Source organism: Malaclemys terrapin, chromosome 14 (genome assembly GCF_027887155.1).
Source record: "Malaclemys terrapin pileata isolate rMalTer1 chromosome 14, rMalTer1.hap1, whole genome shotgun sequence".
Taxonomy (NCBI): domain Eukaryota; kingdom Metazoa; phylum Chordata; order Testudines; family Emydidae; genus Malaclemys; species Malaclemys terrapin.
In genome coordinates, this window is record NC_071518.1 from 1174638 (window position 1) to 1196747 (window position 22110).

Below are 22110 nucleotides of genomic sequence, written 5' to 3' on the forward strand. Positions count from 1 at the left end.
GGGAGAGATACTCCTACTGGTTGAAGCTGAGGAGGGGATCTGAGGAATCAGCACACCTCCAGCAGCCCAAGCCATGCCACTGGTGTTCTCTCTGGAACGGTGCTGTTCGCATGCAGGCTCTGTGGCAGAAAGGAGGTGGTGGTTGTCTTAATCCCAAATTTCCTTATAGATCTCTCCCACTGTGGTCCCTGCACCAGGCTTGACACTGATAGAATCTGGCCTAGAGACTATCGCCTCCCCATCTGGAGACTAGGGGCCTCACCTATGCACCCAAAACTGTAGTGTCCTTTTTTTGCTGCCATACTATAGAGCACACTATAGAGCAGGGGTCGCCACAGCGGGGTGCGCAAGAGGATCATTGGGGGTGCGCGGCGGGAGTCCGAGCGGCTTTTTTTTTTTTTTGCGCTTCGGCGTAGCAGGGGGTGCGTGCTCAAAAATTTTTTACTGATAGGGGTGCGCGATCAAAAAAGTTTGGTGACCACTGCTATAGAGTCGGGACTAAATAGCAGGCCACTGTTACTGGTAGGCACGACTTTACAATGTTATACGGTAATAAAAAAGGCCAATGTAATTTTGAGCTGCCTTGCTAACATGCCTCAACCATGGTGTTACTTCAGTGAAATTAGCTGCTTTCTGGGCTGTATTTAAGACAGTGAGCAAAAGGTGAAAAGTTCTAAATCTCACTACCAAATTCTCTGAGCCACCCAGGCCTGGTCTACACTAACCCTCCAATTCGAACTAAGGTACGCAACTTCAGCTACGTGAATAATGTAGCTGAAGTCGACGTACCTTAGTTCGAACTTACCACGGTCCAGACGCGGCAGGCAGGCTCCCCCGTCGACTCTGCATACTCCTCGCGCCGAGCAGGATTACCGGAGTTGACGGGGAGCACTTCTGGGTTCGATTTATCGTGTCCAGACAAGACGCTTTATCGTGTCCAGACAAGACGCGATAAATCGAACCCAGAAGTTCGATTGCCTGCCGCCGAACCAGCGCGTAAGTATAGACAAGCCCTTAGTCTCCTAATTTCTCATGTCTGAAGAGATATTTTAGTTCTTGTTTTAATACAACAACATCCTTTCCAAAATCACTGGTTCTGGTTCTCTGTTCTGATGGAGGAGGATTTGAAACAAGTCTGGGGATCGTTCTAAGCTACCATTGGTCTACGCCAGTTTGGGGATCATCTGGGCACTGGACTTGCCCATGACATAAATTAGAACAGCCTCAAGATTGCTCTATTGTGCACGGCTGCCAGTGATCCCCAGGTGCTGTTCTGACAGTGGGGGATCAGCCATGTGCAGAGACACTCCAGTCATACGCCTTTTTCCCTAACCATGGAGCCAACGCTAGAAGGAATGTGATGTAGGAGCAGCTCTGGTGGCTCATCATCACTCCAAAGATTTCCCTGGAGCAGAGCAAATCAGCTCCAACATGCCCATGAATCAGGGCCTCGGACATAATGTTTATAAAATCAGTTCATTTCTGACCTAAGCAAACTTGTCCATCTGGAAATCCTGTTAGATCGCCTGCTGTCTGCACTGGTCTTTTAAATGAATGATCTGAGCAGAAACTGCATGGGCAAGGGATAGCAATGCGGCCTTTTTCTCTCAGTGCATGGGAAACAAGAACAGTAAGCTGCCACAATTCAAAGCAGGATGATTTTTTTCAGTTAAGAGTTAAGTAACTGACCAGCCTGCTTCCCCGGCTCCTCTGCATTGGTGTTTCCATCTCTGTCTGGAGTGGCTGCTGGGAGAAACATACTGCTGGGCATCATCACTTCAGGTGTTGTCACCTGAGGAAGGAGGGATGGTGGGGAAAATGGGAGAGAGGAGAAATAAAAACAGAAAAACGTTTTTAAAATCTTTAAATAAGCAAAATTAGACATCAGCAGAGGTGACACTTTTCTTAGCTCATTGAAGACTCGTGTTTATTAGACAAAGCTCACATCAGTCAAAAGTGTTTCTACAGTTACATTCTGGACATAATTAGCAGTGCACACTCGAAGAATAATCTTATTATTAATATTTTTCCTTTATGTAGAATTCAGACTTTGATCACTGACAATGTTTTGTCATGGGCTGTGAAACTTCTTGTGCAACCAATTAGGTAGATAAGTTGAAAGGCCCACCTTAAGCTGCTGAAAACATAATAAGGCCCTAATTAAATCATACCTGTAAAGTACACTGTAATCTTGAACTAGGGAGCACTACAGCACTATTTTCAAAGTGTATTGATGCATAAAAAGGAGGGGCATGAGAAAGAAGAGTACAAATAAAGAGAGGTGACAAGAGAAAGGATGAATAAAGAAAGACTGAAACGAGATGGCAAACTGTCTGAAACACAAAGCTTTTGCAACCCTTTCCATGTTCTGACTGTTGGAAAGAAAACAAGCGTTCACTCTGGCTCGCTTCAAAATTCCGTTTGCAATCAGTTATGCTATCACCAGCCCAAGACTCGAAAGCCATGATTTTTACAAGAAACTAGTGATTCTGGATAGCTCAATTTTTGGAAGCCCGAGTTGAGACACTTCAAAAGAAGCTTGGGTTTCAGGCTCTGCATTTCGTACGATCAGGCCCCCATAAAGTAACTGAAATTGGGCATCCAAAATCACTGGTTACTTTTGACAATCTTGACCAAAAGGACTAGTGCTTTGACCCGTGTTTAACATCAGGCACGCAGCAACAAAACCCTACGTAACTCTGAGCACCACATGCCTAGCAACTTAAAGGCTGCTCTTCAACGGATGCTCCCCAACACAGCAGCTCAGGAAACCGTTCAAGACCATTGTTCCCACTAGTGCTATCTCATAACACAGCCACATACAGGAGCTCACCCCATAAACAAGTGCTTGATGTCAGTTCTGCTGCTTTGATTGTCTGTGAGCATCCTCTCACCTAGATGCTAAAAGGAACATCCTTACCATGCCCTGAGTCCTTAGCGATTGAGGGAGCAACAAACCCAAACTGACTCTCAGTGCTGGTGCTCTGACAGTGCCCTTTTCCAGCCACTGATTGCTGGGAGAGGATGGCATGTTGGCGATGGTGCTAACCTGTCACATTCTCTAGTGAAGCTACAAAAGGGTCCCCTTCAGGCCAGGCAGAGGAATGGACTGATCCTTGGATTTCATGGCAGAACAAATGATGTGATTACTTTCATACAGTACAGCTACCTACCTTCTTCTAAGCAAACTTAAGTCAAAGGCCACAAGGTGCATGCGGGATGACTAATGAAATGCTAGCAAAGTCTGTGACTAAGGTATAGCTGAAATACTGTGAACTCTAAATAGGACATGGTGTCTTCCTCACCGGCACTGATCTAAACCCTACACAGAATGTGTAGGGAAAGAGGGTCTGATCCAGCCATGCTCAGGTTCATGGGGAGCAGGAGCATGTACATGGACAGCCACAAACAAAGATTTGATTGTGAGAGATCTCGGATGTCAGACAGCAGAGGGAAGGGATGCTGTCACTGCTCTGGCTACTCACAGAGCTGTGCAATGTGAGCAGTGCTTCATTGGTAATGAAAGAGGCGCTGGAGCTCAAGTGATTTTTTTACTTTGGTAACTGACACAGCAAGCCCAGAGGTGCCGGGGCTCTGAACGGCCAGGCCTAGCAGTTCCAGGACTCAGCTCTGGCACAAACTGAGCACTGAAGGTGAATGATACAGCCACAGCATTTGTGTTTTACAGACGTCGGCATCCTGTAAAGGCAGCTGCCACTGATGAAGCACTAGGAAAGGGGTGGAGAATGCCAAACTCATTACACCTTTTATTCCAAAGCAGAACATTTCTGAAGGCTGTGGTTGGTGAGTCCAGAGGGAATACAAGAAGTGAAAGGTCACCGATTCATTTATAGTAACCAGACTCAGAGGAGGGGGAATGAGATGGGAAGCAGAGGAGGAAAGACAGAAAGAAAGCGATGTCTCTCTCAGTTTTAGCAGCAGGGAAAGTGCTTTCCCAGGATCTTTAGGAATTATGAAAAATAAATAACGAGAAATTAAAAAAACCCCAACAGAGTAGAAAAAATAAAATTATCTAACACCTCAGTAGCACATCATTATAGAAAACTGTGGGCTTTTTATACACATTACAGTAAGGCAGTCATCCCCACTAACAGACTCAGTACGACGGATCAGTAATTGTTTTCATACACTTTAATTAGAAAAACTCAGATGGCTATGAATAATAATGGAAAAGAGAGACTTTTGCACTTGAAAGGTTGAAGTCAATCAAGTGTGAATGACGGCAAAAAGGAAAAAAAAAAGACACCAATTCATCAGGGCTCTGTTGTCTCGCCGCGTCTTTAATCATAATTCCTGATTGGGATTCAAGAAGGCAGTAAGCAGAGTTTCTTTGTCTGCCTTCACCTTCTGTCAATTAACTCACCCCGAAATATAATCATCAACCTCACATGCTCCTCTGCATCTTAATCTGGGCCTCCAAACCAATAAGTCCTGCCCCTATATGTGCTTAAGTAATTACCTTTACCTACCTGCATCTCCACAGCCTCAACTCTCCCCCCTTCTCCCTCTTTCCTCCCCCACACCCAGAAAGGGCTTTGGTACAGGAAATCGTTATAAGGCAGAAAATTCCTAGAGGGAACTGGGACAGAGCCAGAAGGGCAGGAAGTGAGAAATTGTGTGCATCTGTGTATTCAGGACAACTGCAGGCTCTCCCAGCGAGCTGTGCAAGGGATCCACTGGCAAGTGAAACCCTGAATGTAAAGCTCTATGCTTGGCTCATTGCCCGATATCCCCACCTCTCAGTCATTTGCCAGCTCAGCTCAGCAGTCCTCTTTGCTGCAGCCATCTTCCTGGTGGGGGCCTTCCCCCTCCCACGCCCAGATTCTCCCCCAGAGGGAGTTGCCTGACCACTCATCAACCTGACCACTTGGCATACAGGCGGTGTCCCAAGCCCCCATCTTCATCTGTTTTCTTTTCACACGGTAAACTCTTTGGGGCAGGGACTATGGCTTCCTGTGTGTGCAGAGAGGGCCTGGCACACTCGGGTGATTTCGCAATACAAATAAATAATCAGAGTAGAAGGTGAAAAGGAAGGCACTGAATCCTGGCTGCCAATCACAGATAACCAGGTAAATGATATTATTTTATACTGTTTATGGTTATGTCTGTATTTAAATGGTGTAACTGTCATGGGTGGAAGGGCGGTGGAGGATTGAGTCTTGTAGGGGAAGTTAACTTATGTGCTGTTTCATGTGATCATATGTGGTCACTTCCCATTCAGATGGTCCAGCAATAGCTGGGAACTAACCCTAGCTCCAGTCTTCCAAACTCCTAAATGTTTGTATTTCCTCATTCAAGTTTCTCTAGTGCTTCCACAACACCAACTTCATATGCACCAATATGAAGGTATTAAAACAACCCTAAGATATGTATACAACTGCAATGTATCACTGTGTCAGCTTGCTGGTGTAACCCTAGACCTTAGTTATTCTATGTACTGGGGCAGCACCGAGGATCCCCAGCCGTGACCCCCATGGTGCTAGGGGCTGTACAAACACAGAAAGAGATGGTCCCTGCCCCAAAGAGCTCACAATCTCTCTCTATCACTTCCCTATTGTTTCTTAGCCACACTCACTGTACCATGTTCAAATCAGATTGTCATCCCCTTGGGGTTAGAGTCACATTTTTCTATCTGGGCTGAAAGTCACCTAGCATGTTTTGGCTCTAGAAAATAATTATCTAGTTCACTCTTGGAATTTCTAACCTGCCCATCCCCATAGTATGTAGGCATGTGTCCTAGGGGACCATACGCTAGTACTTCCTGGCTCTCTTGTAAGTCATCCTTCTATACAATGTTATCGTGTAGGCTATGAATGGTATCACCTACACAGGAAACGTATACCCAGTACTATCAGACCTTAGTATGTTTCCTTCCTGTACTAGCAATGTCTCTTATGCAGTTTCCTTCTGCCCCAAGATGAAATTGGTTAGTGAGTATTTATGCTAGGGGTGAAATTGGTCCCTGGTCTGTGTAGATGCTGAGCGCCCACTATTCCAGTTGAAGCCAATGGAAGCTATGGGTGCTCAGCCTCTCTGGAAAGCAGGCTCCGGTATGTGTACCCAATACCCCAAATCAGTGGCCATTTTGGAAAAATTTGGCCCAGTTGCTCAGTGTTACAAAGTGAGCAGAAGTTGAACACAGCTCTCCTCTCTCCTTGTCCTGTTTGTCTCCCTTAAGACTGTCCTCTCTCACAGAGACTAAGCTCAAATGCTCGTCCTCAAGAGAAAATGAGCTTGCTGCTCTTTTTGAAAAGGACTCTGTAAGCTGCTTCCTCAGAGGAGACAGTCCAAAACCGCTGAGAGAAGTATGATCCTTCGGTGTGGGAATCCTGCTGAAACTGGGCCACGCCCACACTCTTCCAGTGACAGCGCTGGAGAGCCTGTTGTGAGAGCCGAATATAACAGTTCAGGGGGTGGACAAGGACCTCGGTACAATCTCCACTCCGCCAGCAATGCTGGGCTCAGTAAATGGCTGTTCATCTCTGTTCTCTCATTCCCCTCCTCCCATTTCCACACACCATACCCTTTTCTAAGCCTCAGCAAAGCTTATAGTTGGGGTTTTCAGAAAGCACTGCTTCACTGAGGCCTGAGCTGTGGTGGCTAGGATTCTTGCTGTCTCGTGGTAACACATCCGTACGGAGGTTCCCATCTTGGCCAGTCTTTCCTCTATTCTGACCCTAGGTACATAACATGGGTCTTGGACACATCAAAGCCACGTACCCACCTTTGGACAATGACAAGAGATCAATATTCTATACATTAGCTCTGCCTTCTCCCACTGGCTCCTTCTGCCTGTCTGGGATGCAGGCCAATCCCATGGAAGTTCTAGGTAGCTCTTCATGAGCTCCCCCAACATGGCCAAAATAATTTAGATTTAAAAATAACCTCTCTAGCAAGGGTCTGAGGAGCTACATTAATATCCCTTCTGTCCATGCAGGGGGGAAATGCACATACAATGCAAGGTCCCCGAACCAGACAAAGGAGGGAATTTCCATTACAAAGAGAGAGAGGGGGCTGGAGTGAAAAGCTTCATTAGACTCAGAGAGGCAAAGCGATGGCAGTATACCAAGGTCACTTCTAATTTAGACCATCTAATTGGCAAACATGGCTCCAAATGGCTATCATCTCACAGGGCTCAGAATTAATGAAGCCCGATTATTTTCATTACCTTCATCCGAGATGGAGAACGAGACACAGAGTGAGAAAGGCGGGGGGGAGGGAGAGGGGGCGAGAGGGAGGGAGAGAGAAACACTGACTGACAGCAGAAGGCAGAGAGCAGTGAGAGGAGACAATAGAAAAGGAGAAAAGAATATAAAGACAGTGAGAGAGGAGAGAGGATGGCAGAAACAGGAAAGAATTACTTTGGGAGCAAGAGAGAAAAGAAAAAGATGAAAAGACAGCTGGCGACAGGGAACAATGGAAGGACACCTTAAACACGGGACAAGAAAACGGACAACAGAATTAAATGGAGGGGTAGAGGAATTTATGGAACGATAAAGGAAGCTGAGAGGGAGGTGGGAGAATTCCCCATTACTGGAGGCTGCCTGGGAAGCAGTCCCTTCTATTTCGAGCCCATCAGTCTTGTCAATTGACTATGGAAGTGAACTGCACTTCACCCTCATTAAGGAGCTCTTGGCCAAAGCGGTGCAGGTCCAGAACTAGTGAAGTGGCTGTTGTGTGGAAAGACAACTAGAGTAGTTTAGAGCGGGTGAAATGCCATATAAAACAAATTTTAAACACATTTATGCACCAGCGTAACCAAGTGGCAGCAGTAGAAGACTGGTGCAGACGGACTGGGGCTGCATAGAATGTTGCCTTCAGCTGTCAGGGTATCTTGGGAGCTCCACTGACTGTATATAAACCCTCTAGGTCATGTCTTCCCCGTCCATTAGATGCTGGGGTTGCTGCGCACATGCCTTTGAGCTCCGGGACCTCTACACACCAGTCACACACGTTTCTCTCTCACTCCACCATTGATGGACTAGCAGAGTGTCTTGAGAGGATCCGTTCTCAGAAAGGAGGGCTGGTGCTCTGGCTATTCCCAGCAGGACAGTCACCCGGACTGCTTGTTGATATGAACGGGAGAGGGGCAAGAAACACACAGCTATGAGATGCAGAGCATAAGCAAGCAGCTGTTACTATGGCAACAGACATATTAGACACTGCAGGTTCCTGAAAGGCGTCTGATAAGGTATTATTAACTTGAGCCTCCTTCAAATACTGAACGCAAAGACATCGTGTCAAAAGCAACCTGGCTCCCATTTATTGGGCTGCAATTCACTTACAGTGCATGAACCGGGTCTCGGTGCCTTCAGATTGAGACAGGAATCTTGGCTGGAATGAGCAAAATTAGGAATTTACGGTGTTCCCGTGTCCACCACAAATGGTTGTTTCTTTTATTTTTTTAAAAACCACGTTGTTTGCCATTTAAAGCAAAATGAAAATATCTGCCTGGCCCCCTTCTGCTTTATTCAAAGCATGCAGATCATCCCTCTTCCCCAGGTGTTATTTCCCGAGCACCACAGAGAAAAGCAGCCAGGCTTCATGGACGTGAACAAAGAAACAAGTAATGGGACAGGGCTCACAGGAGACTCCCATCCTTTCTGATGGGATTTCTGATCTCAGCAGAAGGCTGGAGCACTCCAGGTGCCCTGGGCGGGGGTTGTTAAACCACTGGGTGAGTGAGGTCTTGATCACACACAGAAGGTGCACCAATCGAACTAAACTGCTTGCAGACTAAATGGTCTGAAGAATTCTGTATATGGATTTAAATAAGGCATTCTTATCCGTGACAGAGTGCCCACCCAAGGGGCTGTACCAATTTGACCCCATTTCTCTAGGCTAGAACCACGGAGAGCACTCTTGGCAGACTGGGGACTCCCACTTGTATGGCAGAAGCTCTAGTGCTACTCACTGCTCTCTTATTTCGTCTCTTCATGATAGGGACAAAATATTTTCATCTTGTGTTTGACTCTAAGCTGCCTTAGAATCTCAGTTCTTTGGGACAGTCCTTGAATATCAATGTATACAATGCCCCAGTACCATCGGGCTCTGTCCCTGTTTGGGGCCTCTGCGGGTGTCAACACTGCAATTAGATGCCCGTGGCTGGTCCATGCCAGCTGAGTGGGGCTTGCGGGGCTCAGGCTACAGGCCTGGTTGTAGGAGTTTGGGCTCAGGCTGGAGCCGAGCATTGGGACTGTAGGAAGGGGGAGGGTCCTAGAGATTGAGCCTGAACGTCTACACTGCAATTAAAGAGCAGTCTGAGTCGGCTGGTACGGGCCAGCTGCAGGTTTTAATTTTAGTGTAGACATATCTTGAGCACCATAAATGTTAGCTAACTAACATGTTGTCTTTCCAAAGCCCCCTGGTATTTTTGTATTGTTTATTATTGTTTTCACTGAGGACAGAGGTACCCGAATTTGGCATTTACTGGGGGCAGTAATGGGACCTGTCAACACTGTTAGATGTTGGTGTGTTCCGAGATCATGGTTCCCAGACTGTGGTGCATAGATCTCTCCCATACGTTCCTGGACCAGCACCGATTGCCAGGCACAGCATCTCTTCTGGCATTTAATGAACCATTCTCCAGTGCGGAGCAGAGCATTCCTTCAGCCCGCCAGGAGCCAGGCCTGGCAGAGGGAGGGGGATATGGCAGCAGACCTGGAAGGACAAGAAACTGGGGGAAAAGCAGCAGAGGGAAGGAGAAATCTGACAAGCAAGGAGGAAGGAGAGAAAAAGACAGAAAACAAAAGGGAAAGAGGAAGACTGGTGCTGGAGCAAGATCATATGCTTCCTCAAACGATGCCACCTAAGGAGAAACATGGACCACTGGACATTTTTTCTTGTGCCATGATACACATGGATTAAAACACTGGAAAGACAGGTGAGCCCACAAGATTATTTTTATTTAGTTGTATTGTTGCAGTGCTTAGAAGCCAAAATTGTGCAAGGTGCTCCACAGAGACATCATAAAAGCAAGTCCCCGATCAGCCAGTCCATGACCGAGAGAATGTCGCTTGTACAAAAAGCCTGTTCAGAATGACAGCTTGAACACCGCAATGTTAGAAATGTAATAAAAAGGACTTTTCCCATCATGCACTGTAATGATAATTTCCTTCTCAAATTAACTGGAGACAAACAGAATGCTGGATAAAGGCTTCCATTAGAGACAGTGTTAGAACAGAACTCCCATGTTTGACACCTACAGCAATGCTGTAGAAGGGGGGGAAAAAGTTTGACACAAACATCTTGGTACTGAACCAGATTTAACTGATCTCTCAAGTTTTGCTACACTTACAGAGAAACTGCACTGGTGAAGACAGTCACAGCTGCACAAAGGTGCAACCCACCTTGGAGAAACAATTACAAAAATTGATCTATTTCTAACTACACGTTTCCATGGAAATATTTGATATTATTTAGAAAATCTCCTCCATTTCAACACCCTAAAGACCTTTCCACTTCAGAGAAGTTTAACTGACCATCCTTAAAGTTCCATTTGAAATGAGGCATTTCAAAACATTTTGACAGTGGCATTTTAAACAAGGAATTGACAGGATTTTACAGCCACACATTATCCATCTCACACGGGCCAACTACACAATATCCACATGGTTGTTATAGTTGCCTTGAAAAAAGTGATTGTTACTTATAAAAAGTTACGTTATCTCTGACAGAATAATTTCTCATTGAAGGTCCAGATCCTACTTCTACTCCCATGATGATCAGCGTCGATCACTGACTGAAGTGTACAGTGTGAATTCCACTGAGGCAGTGCATCCCATGCCAGCCGCACCCTCGCCTCAACAATCATAAAATTGCCAAAGACAGTAAACCTATCGCTTCTTCCAGTTATGTTTTAAACAGAAAGCCAGTTCCTGATTTCCTGTAAACTGTCACTTTAACGACCCTGGCTGTCCGATTTCATGAGAGAGTTAACATGGCAGCACTTGTTCTCTCCTTCACTGGAGGCAACACAGTCGCATGAACTGCTGCCTCTCCCACAAGCCTCCACCTAAGACTTGACTTTTGCAGTGACTTTACGGGGTTAAGGGAGAGCATGTTTACTGACTATTCTTCTCAGTATCTCCACAGGGTAACTCTCTCCTGACTGTGCCAACCACCACAATACCCAACCATGGGGATGAGAAGAATCAAAGCAAGAGAAGTTCTTGTAGGATCAAGGAGTGGGATCTTGGATCAGCAGGTTCCATCGAAACTAGCCAGTGCCCATGGGCACAGGCAAGGCCCTTTCGTTTATGCTAAGACAACTTTACTCTTGCTGGGAAGGCAGAAGGTGCACTTTGGCTCCCAGAGACTTACCGTCATGATGAGTTTTTCAACACAGTCGGGTGACACACTGTGCAGGTGTGTGAGGTGCAGCTGCAGATGGATCTTGTTGTTGAGCATGTCCTGGCAGAGCGGGCAGCGGAGCATGGGCTGCACTGAGTGCTGGGTCATGGCATGCACCCGCAGCCGGTTCACATCGGTGTTACTGTATTTGCAGTATGGACACTGATACATCTATAGAGAGAGATGAAACAAAACATGCTGACAATCACGTGATTGACACAATCACTGCTTATATTTCCTCCTTCCTTACAGCTTGACTGTAACAATCTTTTGCCTTTGTCCTACCATTCAACCACCACTTTTTCATCAGCTTTTCTTTTTCTCTAAACACCTGGGAAGTGAATTAACAACAGCCTCTAGATTTTTATGGCTTTCCAGGAAGTAATGCTGTGCTCCTGTGCCTCACCTGCTCTGATTTGGTCTCCTCTGAAGTTTTTGACCATTTAGAGGAGAGAGGTGACTCAGAGCTGCTGGGAAATGACATGCGTTTGGAGGATGCTGGAGACTCTGTCAGCTCCTTGTCTGCCTGGCTGGCTGGTGCTGCAAAGACAAATGAGACTTGCATTAGGACATCCCCATCAGGCCAGCTCTAAAGGGGTTCATGCTGGATGAAAAGATCAGTAATTCCATTTGTGTTGTATTTTCTTGAAACAAACACAGTCTAAGGATTTGAAGAAGAGGAACATCTGGGCCAAATGACATCTTACTAAACATGCTAGGGAGAAAGTACAAGTTTCTCTCTCGCTATCTGGCATTACTGGCACTAAGAAATAAGGAACTGTGACAGATCCATACAGCTCCAAGCAGAAAAGCACAACCACTCACTCCGACTCCCTGGGTCAGCTTAAAATCTAGTAGATGCAAGACAGTCTTCTCCTGTGTTTACATGTGAGATTGGACCAGTTGGCCATATGTCAGCGCTTGAGTGTCAGGATTCCCCCTCCTTCCAGGAAGAGTTGGCTATACAGAGGACAATGCAGAAGGACATTCCTACCCTGAGTGCAGAAAGGTTCATACACAGTGTGCGAAGCATTGTGAGGCATTCATTCATTTAAGCCAGCCCAGGGCAGTGGTAGGTGCAACACAGAAGATTCACATCTGGGTCCTACTCAGTCTCACTTTCCCAGACTGGCAGCAGCTGGGAATTCAGAGTGTGGCATGCACTCAGCATTTGGGCAGAGGGCATGGCTGGTCTTACTCTCCACCAAGCAGTCCCACTGAAATCCCCAGGAAGTCTGGGTGACAGAGCCTGGCCTATGACCAGCGGTGGGACTGGCTCCGATATGGACACCAAGAATGGCTGTTTAGGCATAAGCCTTAAACACATCAATACAAAGTAATGGTATTCAAATTCAAATGTATACATAAAAGTAATAAAATCAGAGCTCAATGCAGAAAATATTCCAGGAAATTGACGCTGTTCCCAGAATGCACATCCTATGACCTATAAACTCTGTATCTTGGTAACCTGGAATACATAAGTTTGTAGGACATCTATTATTTAAAAACTAGAAAGACAGGCATATTACACACAGCTCCCCCCTCTCCGAACACACATTCATAACAGTACTATAATCTGTCTTGAATCGACTTCAAACCCATTTCACCCTTAATGGGAGTTATTCATTTTCACTTGAAAGATAATACATGACAGCTGGATATTTAACATGATAGACTGGCTGCCGATTAACCAGGTGCTGTAACGTTCTTAGATTGGTTCCCCCATAGCCTGTTCCCGATCTCTTATTCACACTGTGAACCTGATGCTGTGGAACCAACCACACCTCACTTCAGAAGCTGCAGTCAGTGCACAGCTTAGATATGTTATTCACATGCCAGAAACCCTTTCAAAGCTATCGAGGTGGGATTTATTCCAAAATGTGCCTTCTAATTGGAAATCTAATTCACACATTTAACAATCCCCCAACACTAAGCATTCATAAAATAAACAGAGTGCAAAACCAGTTCTAGGAAAAGGGAGTCAGACAGACACTATGAATGGACATAAAAGGACCTGTGTCATTCTTGTGGAGAGAGGAGTTCATGAATGTTAGTGCTCCTGAATGTGTCCAAGCGATATAGTGGCGAGAGCCAGGACAGATGATTGGCAAGTTCTTTGCCACATGGCTCTGTTAATGCACTTAATTCCTGTCCTGCAGAACCCCTGATATTTCAGTCCTGTGCTCCTATGGTGGTCTAATGCCTCAGTGTCAAATTTAAGCACATACCCCCAAAACGTGTAGAATCCCAGTGTACCATTAAGACCTTTGTGCTGCTCAGTCTACTAAAAAAAGGCCAACCCTACAGCTTATTAGTGTAAAAGAAGTCAATGCTTTCATGGTAAATCTACAGACATCAGAACGCATCCACCATTGTCTTGTCCACATGGCAAGATGAACTTTTATTCAACTCACAAACTTGCTGTTTGAACCTAAAACCTCCCTTGTGGCTCAGAGATGGAGCTTCTTTAAAAAGATTTCTACAGAATTGAAGTTTAGTTTATTTTTTGGGGGAAAGAAAAGTAATCTCACAGTACAAATGGAGCGTCAGGGCTATGGGTGAAGATTACCTACCTGCCCCACCCCATGCCAAGGGAAACAATCCTCTATATCTGATTCATGGTGTGACAAGAGAATAGCACTGAGCCAGGCTGTGCTTCATGAGCCCCCACTCTACCAATAAGAGTAAGAAGAATTCCTAGCAAGAACTCCTTCGTTGTGGCTGGTGGAAGATGATCCAGGGTTAAATTGCCTTGGCTGGTCCCTGTGTGACGTGAGGAGAGTGGCCCCAATAAGAAGGTTAACTACTGCTGATATTGTCCACTCCTCAGTTTGACCTCAGCCATTAAAATGTCAACCACAGTCGGGAAGTCAGGCATCAGGCCCCAAGCTCTGTCTGCATACAGTCAGGCAGCAATACAAGCAGCACTCCCTTCCCTACTCATGGGGACTTGAATCACAGAGCCCTACAAGACTTAGGCTGGATTTCCGGTTAGGCACAGTAGGCACGTGCCTAGGGGCGCCAGCGTTCTAGGGGTGCCTAAAAATGCAAAGTTTGCTGCTCCCAGGTCCCAGCAGGGGGCAAGGCCAGCTGAGCGGGAGACGGCCCCACGAAGCCCTGCTGGGGAGCTTCTACCAGCAGGGAAGGTGAAGCAGGCCCCTGTGGCAGGGGAAGAGTTCAGCAGTACAATGCAGGCCCTGCCAGGCAAGTGCGACCTGAGAGAGCCCGGCCTGGGCAGGCCTCACTCCTGCTCCAGCCTGGCTGATCGCGCCACACCTGAGGGGCCAGAGTGATCAGCCTGGCAGACAGAGTCACCTCCAAGCGGGGCTGGTGAGTGTGGCTAGGGAGTAGGTCTTGGGGAGGGAGGGGCGTGTGTGTGTTGGGGTGCCAGGCAGTGGGGTGTCTGGGTGGGGCCCTGGGCAGTTGTGGTCGTGGGGTGCTGGGCAGTGGGGGGGGGGGTCTGTGGGCGGGGGGTATGTGTGTGCTGAAGATGCTGTGCCTAGGGGCATGTAAGGTGTAAATCTGTCCCTGTCCCCTTGCACTGACTGGTAATTAGGTCTCCAGCGTGGTTTGGGGAGGGACTCTCTGGGCTCTATCAACTTTCACTTCAACCCTTGAACTACTATTAGTTGAGTGCAACAGGCATCTAGTGATTCTTCTCCTGCGGTGTTTGTGGCAGGAAGAGTCCCTACAGGATAGAAACTCCCCCCTTCCTAGATTTATTATCTGTCAGTTTAACCACCTGTTTCATATACATTAAATGTAAAAATATACATGCAGGAGATGGATGTTCTCATGGGAACAATGTGGACAAGGTAACCGTAATTAAACACAAAAGCCTATGTTAAAGTCTATCTTTAACTCATAAAAAGCAAACCGAAAACCAATGCTTTATTTACCCAAGTCTCCAAAGCCTTCCATGGCTCTCCCTATTGTGCCCTGCTATTGCCACACACCTAGTACCTACGTATGTGACATCAGATTGGCCTGAGGCTCCCAAGGTGAGTTCAGGATGAACATTCCCAGAATAAGAAGAACAGGAGTACTTGTGGCACCTTAGAGACTAACAAATTCCCAGAATGTGGTGGTCGAAATCAGACTTATCTCCATGATCTTCATGACACCTCTTGTAGGTAAAGAGGAGCATAAAAAACAGAACTAGTTCTTTACTGACAACGTAAGTTTCTAGTTTCCACTCAGTGGAATGAACTGTGATCGACACATTGCAGGAGACATTCAGTGAGCAGGGACTGGCTTTGAGAGGGTTTATTCATAGATTATAGGACTGGAAGGGACCTCGAGAGGTCATCGAGTCCAGTCCCCTGCCCGCATGGCAGGACCAAATACTGTCTAGACCATCCCTGATAGACATTTATCTAACCTACTCTTAAATATCTCCAGAGACGGAGATTCCACAACCTCCCTAGGCAATTTGTTCCAGTGTTTAAGTTTAGATAAGATGTCACATTAAACTCCCACTGAATTATCAAAACTATTTTTTGGAAAAAGCTTCTGTGCTTAGAATCTACTGGGGACTCTTCTCTGAGAAACATGCAGAACTTATCTGTGTAACTTCCGGTGAGTGTTATTGGGAGTTGTGTATGGAAGTCACCTGCACAGTAACAAGGGAAAATAAATATGCTATTGTACAGTAAATGATTCAAGCCATTACCGGCAGGGCCGGCTCTAGGTTTTTTGCTGCCCCAAGCAAAAAAAATTTTGGCTGCCCCCTTCCACCCCTCCCTCCCCTCCCCCCGCACCCTCCTGCCGCCGCAGCCCTGGGTCACTGGTAACTCGCTCCCAGTGCGGGTCATTCAGCAGGAATTTGGGATGTGCACAGAACACAGACAGGATTGGTTCCCATATGGTTACAGAACTGCAGTAAAGTGGAACAATTTTCAGCTTGTGTGATTGGAGGATATCTGGATGCATATTATAAGACTGTCCTACATAAATGAGGAAAAGTTGAGGTGCCTTTATTATTCTTTTGTTCCTCTCTTTCTTTCTATGGGGAATTTACCAATGCAATATCACTGTCTTCCTTTTAAACAAATAAAACTAAAACTTAAAAATAATAATAATAATGATAAACAAAAGGCAATGGCTGTTAAAAATAGCAATTCCAGTCCTAATAACCACCGGGAAGCATTTCTTGCTCAATTTATTCTACTTTTTCCTACAGCAGGTTCCAGTGGATCAGTATATTTGATTTGGGAGAAATGAAGTAACAGCTGCCCAAACTGAGCGTGAGCACTCCTGAATGTTGAGGTGTTCAAATCTGGAAGGCAGGTGCTAGATTCCCTTTCTGAATATTAGCTAAATCTGGAGAGGAAAAGTCAATTTCTGCTTCCATGGCTCAGAAGTGGAAATCCTCCTACGTGCCTGGTACTGTATCTAAAGCTGCCCAGGTCCTAGTAGAGCCTCCCCCTCCCTTACTTTTCATTTTAAATTCTAGTGAGATCCACGTACCTGCCTTGCTCGGCTTCAGATAGAGAGGGGCACTGTCCATTTAGTCCACCCAATTCTTTCTTTGGGGGAGAGCCCAGGGCTGGGGCGGCAGGAGATGCGGGTGAGGGTGGGGGAAGAGCCCAAGGCTGGGGCAGCAGGGGGTGCGGGTGGGGGCCAGGGCTGGGGTGGCAGGAGATGCGGGTGGGGGCCAGAGCTGGGGCAGCAGGGAGTGTGGGTGCAGGGGGGGGGAGAGAAGAGCCCAGGGCTGGGGCGGCAGGAGATGCGGGTGGGGGGAGAACCCAGGGCTGGGGCAGCAGGGAGTGCGGGGGGAAGGGGAAGAAGAGCCCAGGGCTGGGATGGCAGGAGGTGCGGGGGGGGTGAGGGGGAAGAGCCCAGGACTGGGGTGGCAGGAGGTGCAGGGTGGGGGGGGGAAGAGCCCAGGGCTGGGGCGGCAGGGGGTGCAGGTGGGGGGAGAACCCAGGGCTGGGGCAGCAGGGGGTGCAGGTGGGGGCCAGAGCTGTGGCAGCAGGGGGTGTGGACAGGGGAGAGTCCAGGGCTGGGGCAACACAGAGGTGCAGGGGGAGCTCAGGGCTGAGGTGGGGGGCGGCAAAAAACCTAGAGCTGGCTCTGTTCCTACCATTGCAGCATGAGGTTTCAGTTCTACACTCCTTCCCCCTCCCTTTCCTTGGGAGCTAACCAAGGAAATACAGCTCCCAGGGCTCCCTGTTGGTTCTCAGCTCTCATGCTGGATTCTTGCGCCCCTGCAAATTTGCCGCCCCAAGCAACTGCTTGCTTTGCTGGTGCCTAGAGCCGGCCCTGATTACTGGGAATGGGATTACGTCACTTTTCCAAGGTAAAGAATTCAAATGCTTTATAGTTTTGTAACCAAAGCACTAAGGACCTACTTAATTTTGTCAAAAAAATATATATCTCAAACCTTATAGCTAATGTGTGGGAAAAACGATCTTTGGAAACTTCCAAAAATATGATCTCCTCTTCCACAGTGATGAGATTTGGTGTAATCCATGGCAGACTAGAGCCATTAACTCAGGAAATCCTGGGCTCTTGTATTTTGGCTATGCCGCTGCCTCTCACATTTTGGGAAGTCACCTGCATTTTCAGAGGCGGTCTTTAATGTTGGGAGCCCAGTTTCAGACAGCAGGGGCTTGTTTTCAGAGGTGCTGAGTGCTGCAGTTCTCTGATGTCAGGAGGCACTGGGATGCTCGGCTGCTCTGAACATCAGGCCATGGGTGTTGGAAGCACCCAAATTAATGCACACTTTTGAAAACAGAATCTGGGCTGTTAGGGCAGCTCTGCATCGCCTGCAGCTACTAAGCTGACCTAACTAGTGTAGCCAGCTTCTGGAGACAAAGGACTGTCTCTACGCCAGCCCTGGGCGAATAGGGGGATCCTCTGGTGACATAGGAGCTGCCCCCATTAACCTTCCCGCTACTGCTGGGTGCATGGCCAGGTGTGGCTGGAGCATCCCGGGTTTTGGTGACCTCTGTCTTCCATAATGGCTCCCTGGAGCCACAGGCAGTCAGCACAAGATATAGCAACATTTCAGACCACTAACTTCAGCTGGGGAACCATCCTGGCAAAAGATTGTTTAAATTCAGTTTGCTCCCTTCCCCTGAAACTCCGAGTGTGCCTCAGTGCAGCTGATCTGGCTCTCCAGCCCTAACCTCTCTAACGTAGGGATACTTGTCTACTCCATAGGAGGGGGGTGAAGATGAATTGGCTGTTTTCAGTGTTCTCAAAACGTATGCCTCAAGACACATGCTAAGGACTATTTTTAAAGATAAAATTCCCATTTGGGCTATCAACACTGAGACCAAGTTACTGCTAATTGACACCCACCCAAACCTACTGTGTGTCAGATCTAAGTACATGAAGGATCTTCGGATCAGCCATCATGGAACTAGTGGTGGGACAGTGTCACAGAGTAGGGGAGTTAACAACTCCTGTACATTCTGGAGAAAGGGGACATGCAAACCACATCACTCTTGAGCGCACCCAGTGATTGACTATAAAGCTTCAAAACAGACTCAGGGCTGGTCCACACTAATCCCCCAGTTCGAACTAAGATACGCAACTTCAGCTACGTGAATAACATAGCTGAAGTCCAAGTATCTTAGTTTGAACTTACCGCGGGTCCAAACGCGGCAGGCAGGCTCCCCCGTCGACTCCGCGTACTCCTCTCTTGGAGCAGGAGTACCAGCGTTGACGGCAAGCACTTCCGGGATCAATTTATCGCGTCTAGACAAGATGCGATAAATCGATCCCAGAAGATCGATTGCTTACCGCCAAACCCGGAGGTAAGTATAGACGTACCCTTAGAAAGGAATGTGTATTAATTACCACATCACACACAGTCAGTCTGACCTATTCATTTGTTATAGAGTAGACTAGGATAAATGTCCAGAAAAAAGAAGTGTCGAAAACCTTGTATTTCACTTTCCTCCAAACCACTGCTCATTCAGCACACACACCCCTGTGCCACAAGTAGGGGCCAAGGAGAGATCCTGCTCAAAGACCAGGGCTCGCTCAAGAAAACAAATGAAAATGTGATAAATGTCCTGAGAAGGAGGTAATTTGTGCATTGATTTGCTCATCTCAAGGTTTAAAGAAATAAAGAGGTTAGAAGAATACACCTTTCCATAGACAGAGAAAACATGTACCTCACACCCATACCTGAAAGCAGTATGGCTGCAAGGCATCCTACCCTCCTGAAGCATTTCTGAGAGGCTACTTCTTCAGTGCTTATGCCAGACAACACTTGCTTTTCAGCACGGGGGGGATTCGCGCTCTCTATTTTAAAGGGGAAGATGCCACCCAGAAGTGACACTCATCCTTTTCTTTGCTAACCCCAGAAGTTAACATAGTGAGGGACCCAAAGAGCTATGCTTGTGCCTTGTGGAAAGGCCAAAGGCAGCCACCACCCCCCACCTTTCAACCATCAGATTCTCTTAGCTAAAGTACCACTGACAGCCCCTTCATCTAAACTTCCATCTCCCGATCCAGCAACATAATGGAGGAGCCAATTAAATGATTATTAATTCATGCTGCTTTCCGTAAGCCAGAGGTTCTCATCTCCCTGCATTCCGTAAACCAGCTTGCCACCTGCCCCACAAATTTACAGCAGGGTTTTTGCTACCTTGATTGATTATGAAAATACTCTTCATACTAGCTCAGCAGCCAGTCTCAGCTACACTTTCAACCCCACTAGAACACTATTTTTGCTGCCTGATAGAAACTATAATTACCCAGCAGGGTTGCTGATTCCCACAGGCCTTTCTCCACAGTGACAGGTTCTTCAGACCTTTTCCTCAAATTTTTCCTGGAACGACTACATGGGACCCTGCACTCTGAAATTTTGTACCAAACTCTAACCCTCAGAGTTAAATCTGACTGCCGTTTGTAGAGGATTTTAAAACGGCCATGAGGAGCTCTCGCTACACTCATTCAGTAGAAAGGTATCCTTAGAGTCCCTGTTGGTTCTGTCTGGAGAGCCGATGCTTGGAGAAGTGACAGGATTATCTCATCCCTTTTCATTCCCCTACGCCATAAGGCCTTCACCCTCCTATCTTTATCAGAGTGGATGAGTGGTGAGGCAGCATTCTTACATTGGGGAGTGTTCTTCACTGGAGCACACAGAGAAACAGCTTTGGAATCCTGCATATTTTGGTATCAAGTTTCAGGCAGATCTCTATCAGACCTTTGCTATTCCAGCAGGAACACACCATTTATATTAATATAATAGGAATAAATACAAGTCAATAATTCCATTGAGGGCTTCTAGTGACATAATAAACCATGAGAGTAGAGCTTAAGCCTCACTGAAATGGAATTTCCTTGTCTAATATTGCTGCACTATTGCACGTTTGTTCCTTTTTGTGTTACTAACATATGGTTAGAATGTTTCTTTCTGAAACGCTGTCTGTTTACATTCCCTATTCCCCAAAGGTCCCATTCATCCTAATGGGACATTGTAGCCATACTAATAGGACTGAATATCGCCTGTTGCTCTACTGGATTTTTTCAAACGCACATTTCATAAATAATAGGATCATACAGTAGATAGAATTAAATACAGAGATATTTGCAAGTGCACTTTCGCACACAGACCTTTGTCTATCTTTTAAAAGTGTGACCCTGAAAATGGTCAAATGGATTTATTTGTCTGGCTTTGAATTATATGTTTCATTCTGCAGTGAGTCTGAATAGCTGAACTGATATTAAATATTTATCTTACCGCAGCACCCAGAAGCCCCAAACAGGATAAGGGCCTGTTCTCCTCTACAAACACACAGATGTGGTCCCTGCACCGATGAGCTTACAATATAAGACGACAAGCAAGACACAAATGGTGGGAGACAAGAAGACAATCAATTATATATACGTTTTGAAGTGACATCAATAAATACTATCATCTTTCCCCAGCTCCCCTTCAGACTAGCCGTTAGGGGTTGACTGATGTCCTGTGGGCTTCGCAGCAGGAAAAGCCCTGCAGACTATGCTCTATGAAGGTGACACAGTAGGGAGGAATGTGTGAGGAGCAGACAAGTGAGTGGTCAAAGCAGCTGTAGCTGGCAGACCAGACTGGGTCAGGATGCAATGTCACAAGAGACCAGAGCAGAGAAATCAGGACTAGCAGAGTTATGAAGGGCCTTGATGGTCAAGATAAGAAGCTTGAAATTGATACAGGGGGATCCAGCAGAAGGATTCAACTACAGGAGTTACATGGTCAGAGCAATGGGCCAGGACAACAACATGAAGTTAACAAGAAGTTTAAGTTGGTGCAGCAGGGTGGTGTGCCTCTTTAAGGGCTAGAGACCAGGGCTCAGCCACACCTGTTTACTGTGGAGAGTTAGAAGGGCTCCTGCAGGGAGTACCCTGAGATCGGCAGAGTGGCCCCTGCCAGGAAGGGCTGGGAGTGGTCTGCTAAAGCAGGGAAGCCCCTGAGATATCCTGAGTTTAGGGGCCTGAAGAGAGAGTCTCTGAACTGAGAGCCAGCTCTGAGAAGGAAAGCTGGGGACTCCTCCCCTAAGAGGAGAGAAAGACTGAACTGGGAGTGTGGCCTGAAGGGCCAACGTGTGTCAGGACTAAATAAACTGGACCTCAGAAGAAGAGCGTTCAATTACCTTTGGACCGTGCTGTGGCGTAAGACCAATATTTGCTACCTTCCTAATTTGGGCAGTACTGTCCCATATCATCAGGTCATTGTTTTGCAATGCACAAGTCATGCATATGGGGACATCCCCTAATGTTGTACCTTTTCTTCCTAGC

The 22110-nt window shown here is 46.8% G+C and overlaps 1 protein-coding gene across 3 annotated transcripts in view; it reads right to left on the reverse strand.

Moving 5' to 3' along the window:
- Window positions 1-22110, reverse strand: part of ZFHX3 (zinc finger homeobox 3) — a 286964-nt gene that overhangs the window by 26056 nt on the left and 238798 nt on the right. For all 3 annotated transcript variants that reach the window (XM_054048756.1, XM_054048757.1, XM_054048755.1), the window contains 3 exons: window positions 11780-11913; window positions 11344-11544; window positions 1690-1792 (listed from right to left, as the gene is read on the reverse strand). In XM_054048756.1, the coding sequence (XP_053904731.1) occupies window positions 1690-1792; window positions 11344-11544; window positions 11780-11913 (438 nt within the window). The remainder of the gene's footprint in view (window positions 1-1689; window positions 1793-11343; window positions 11545-11779; window positions 11914-22110) is intronic.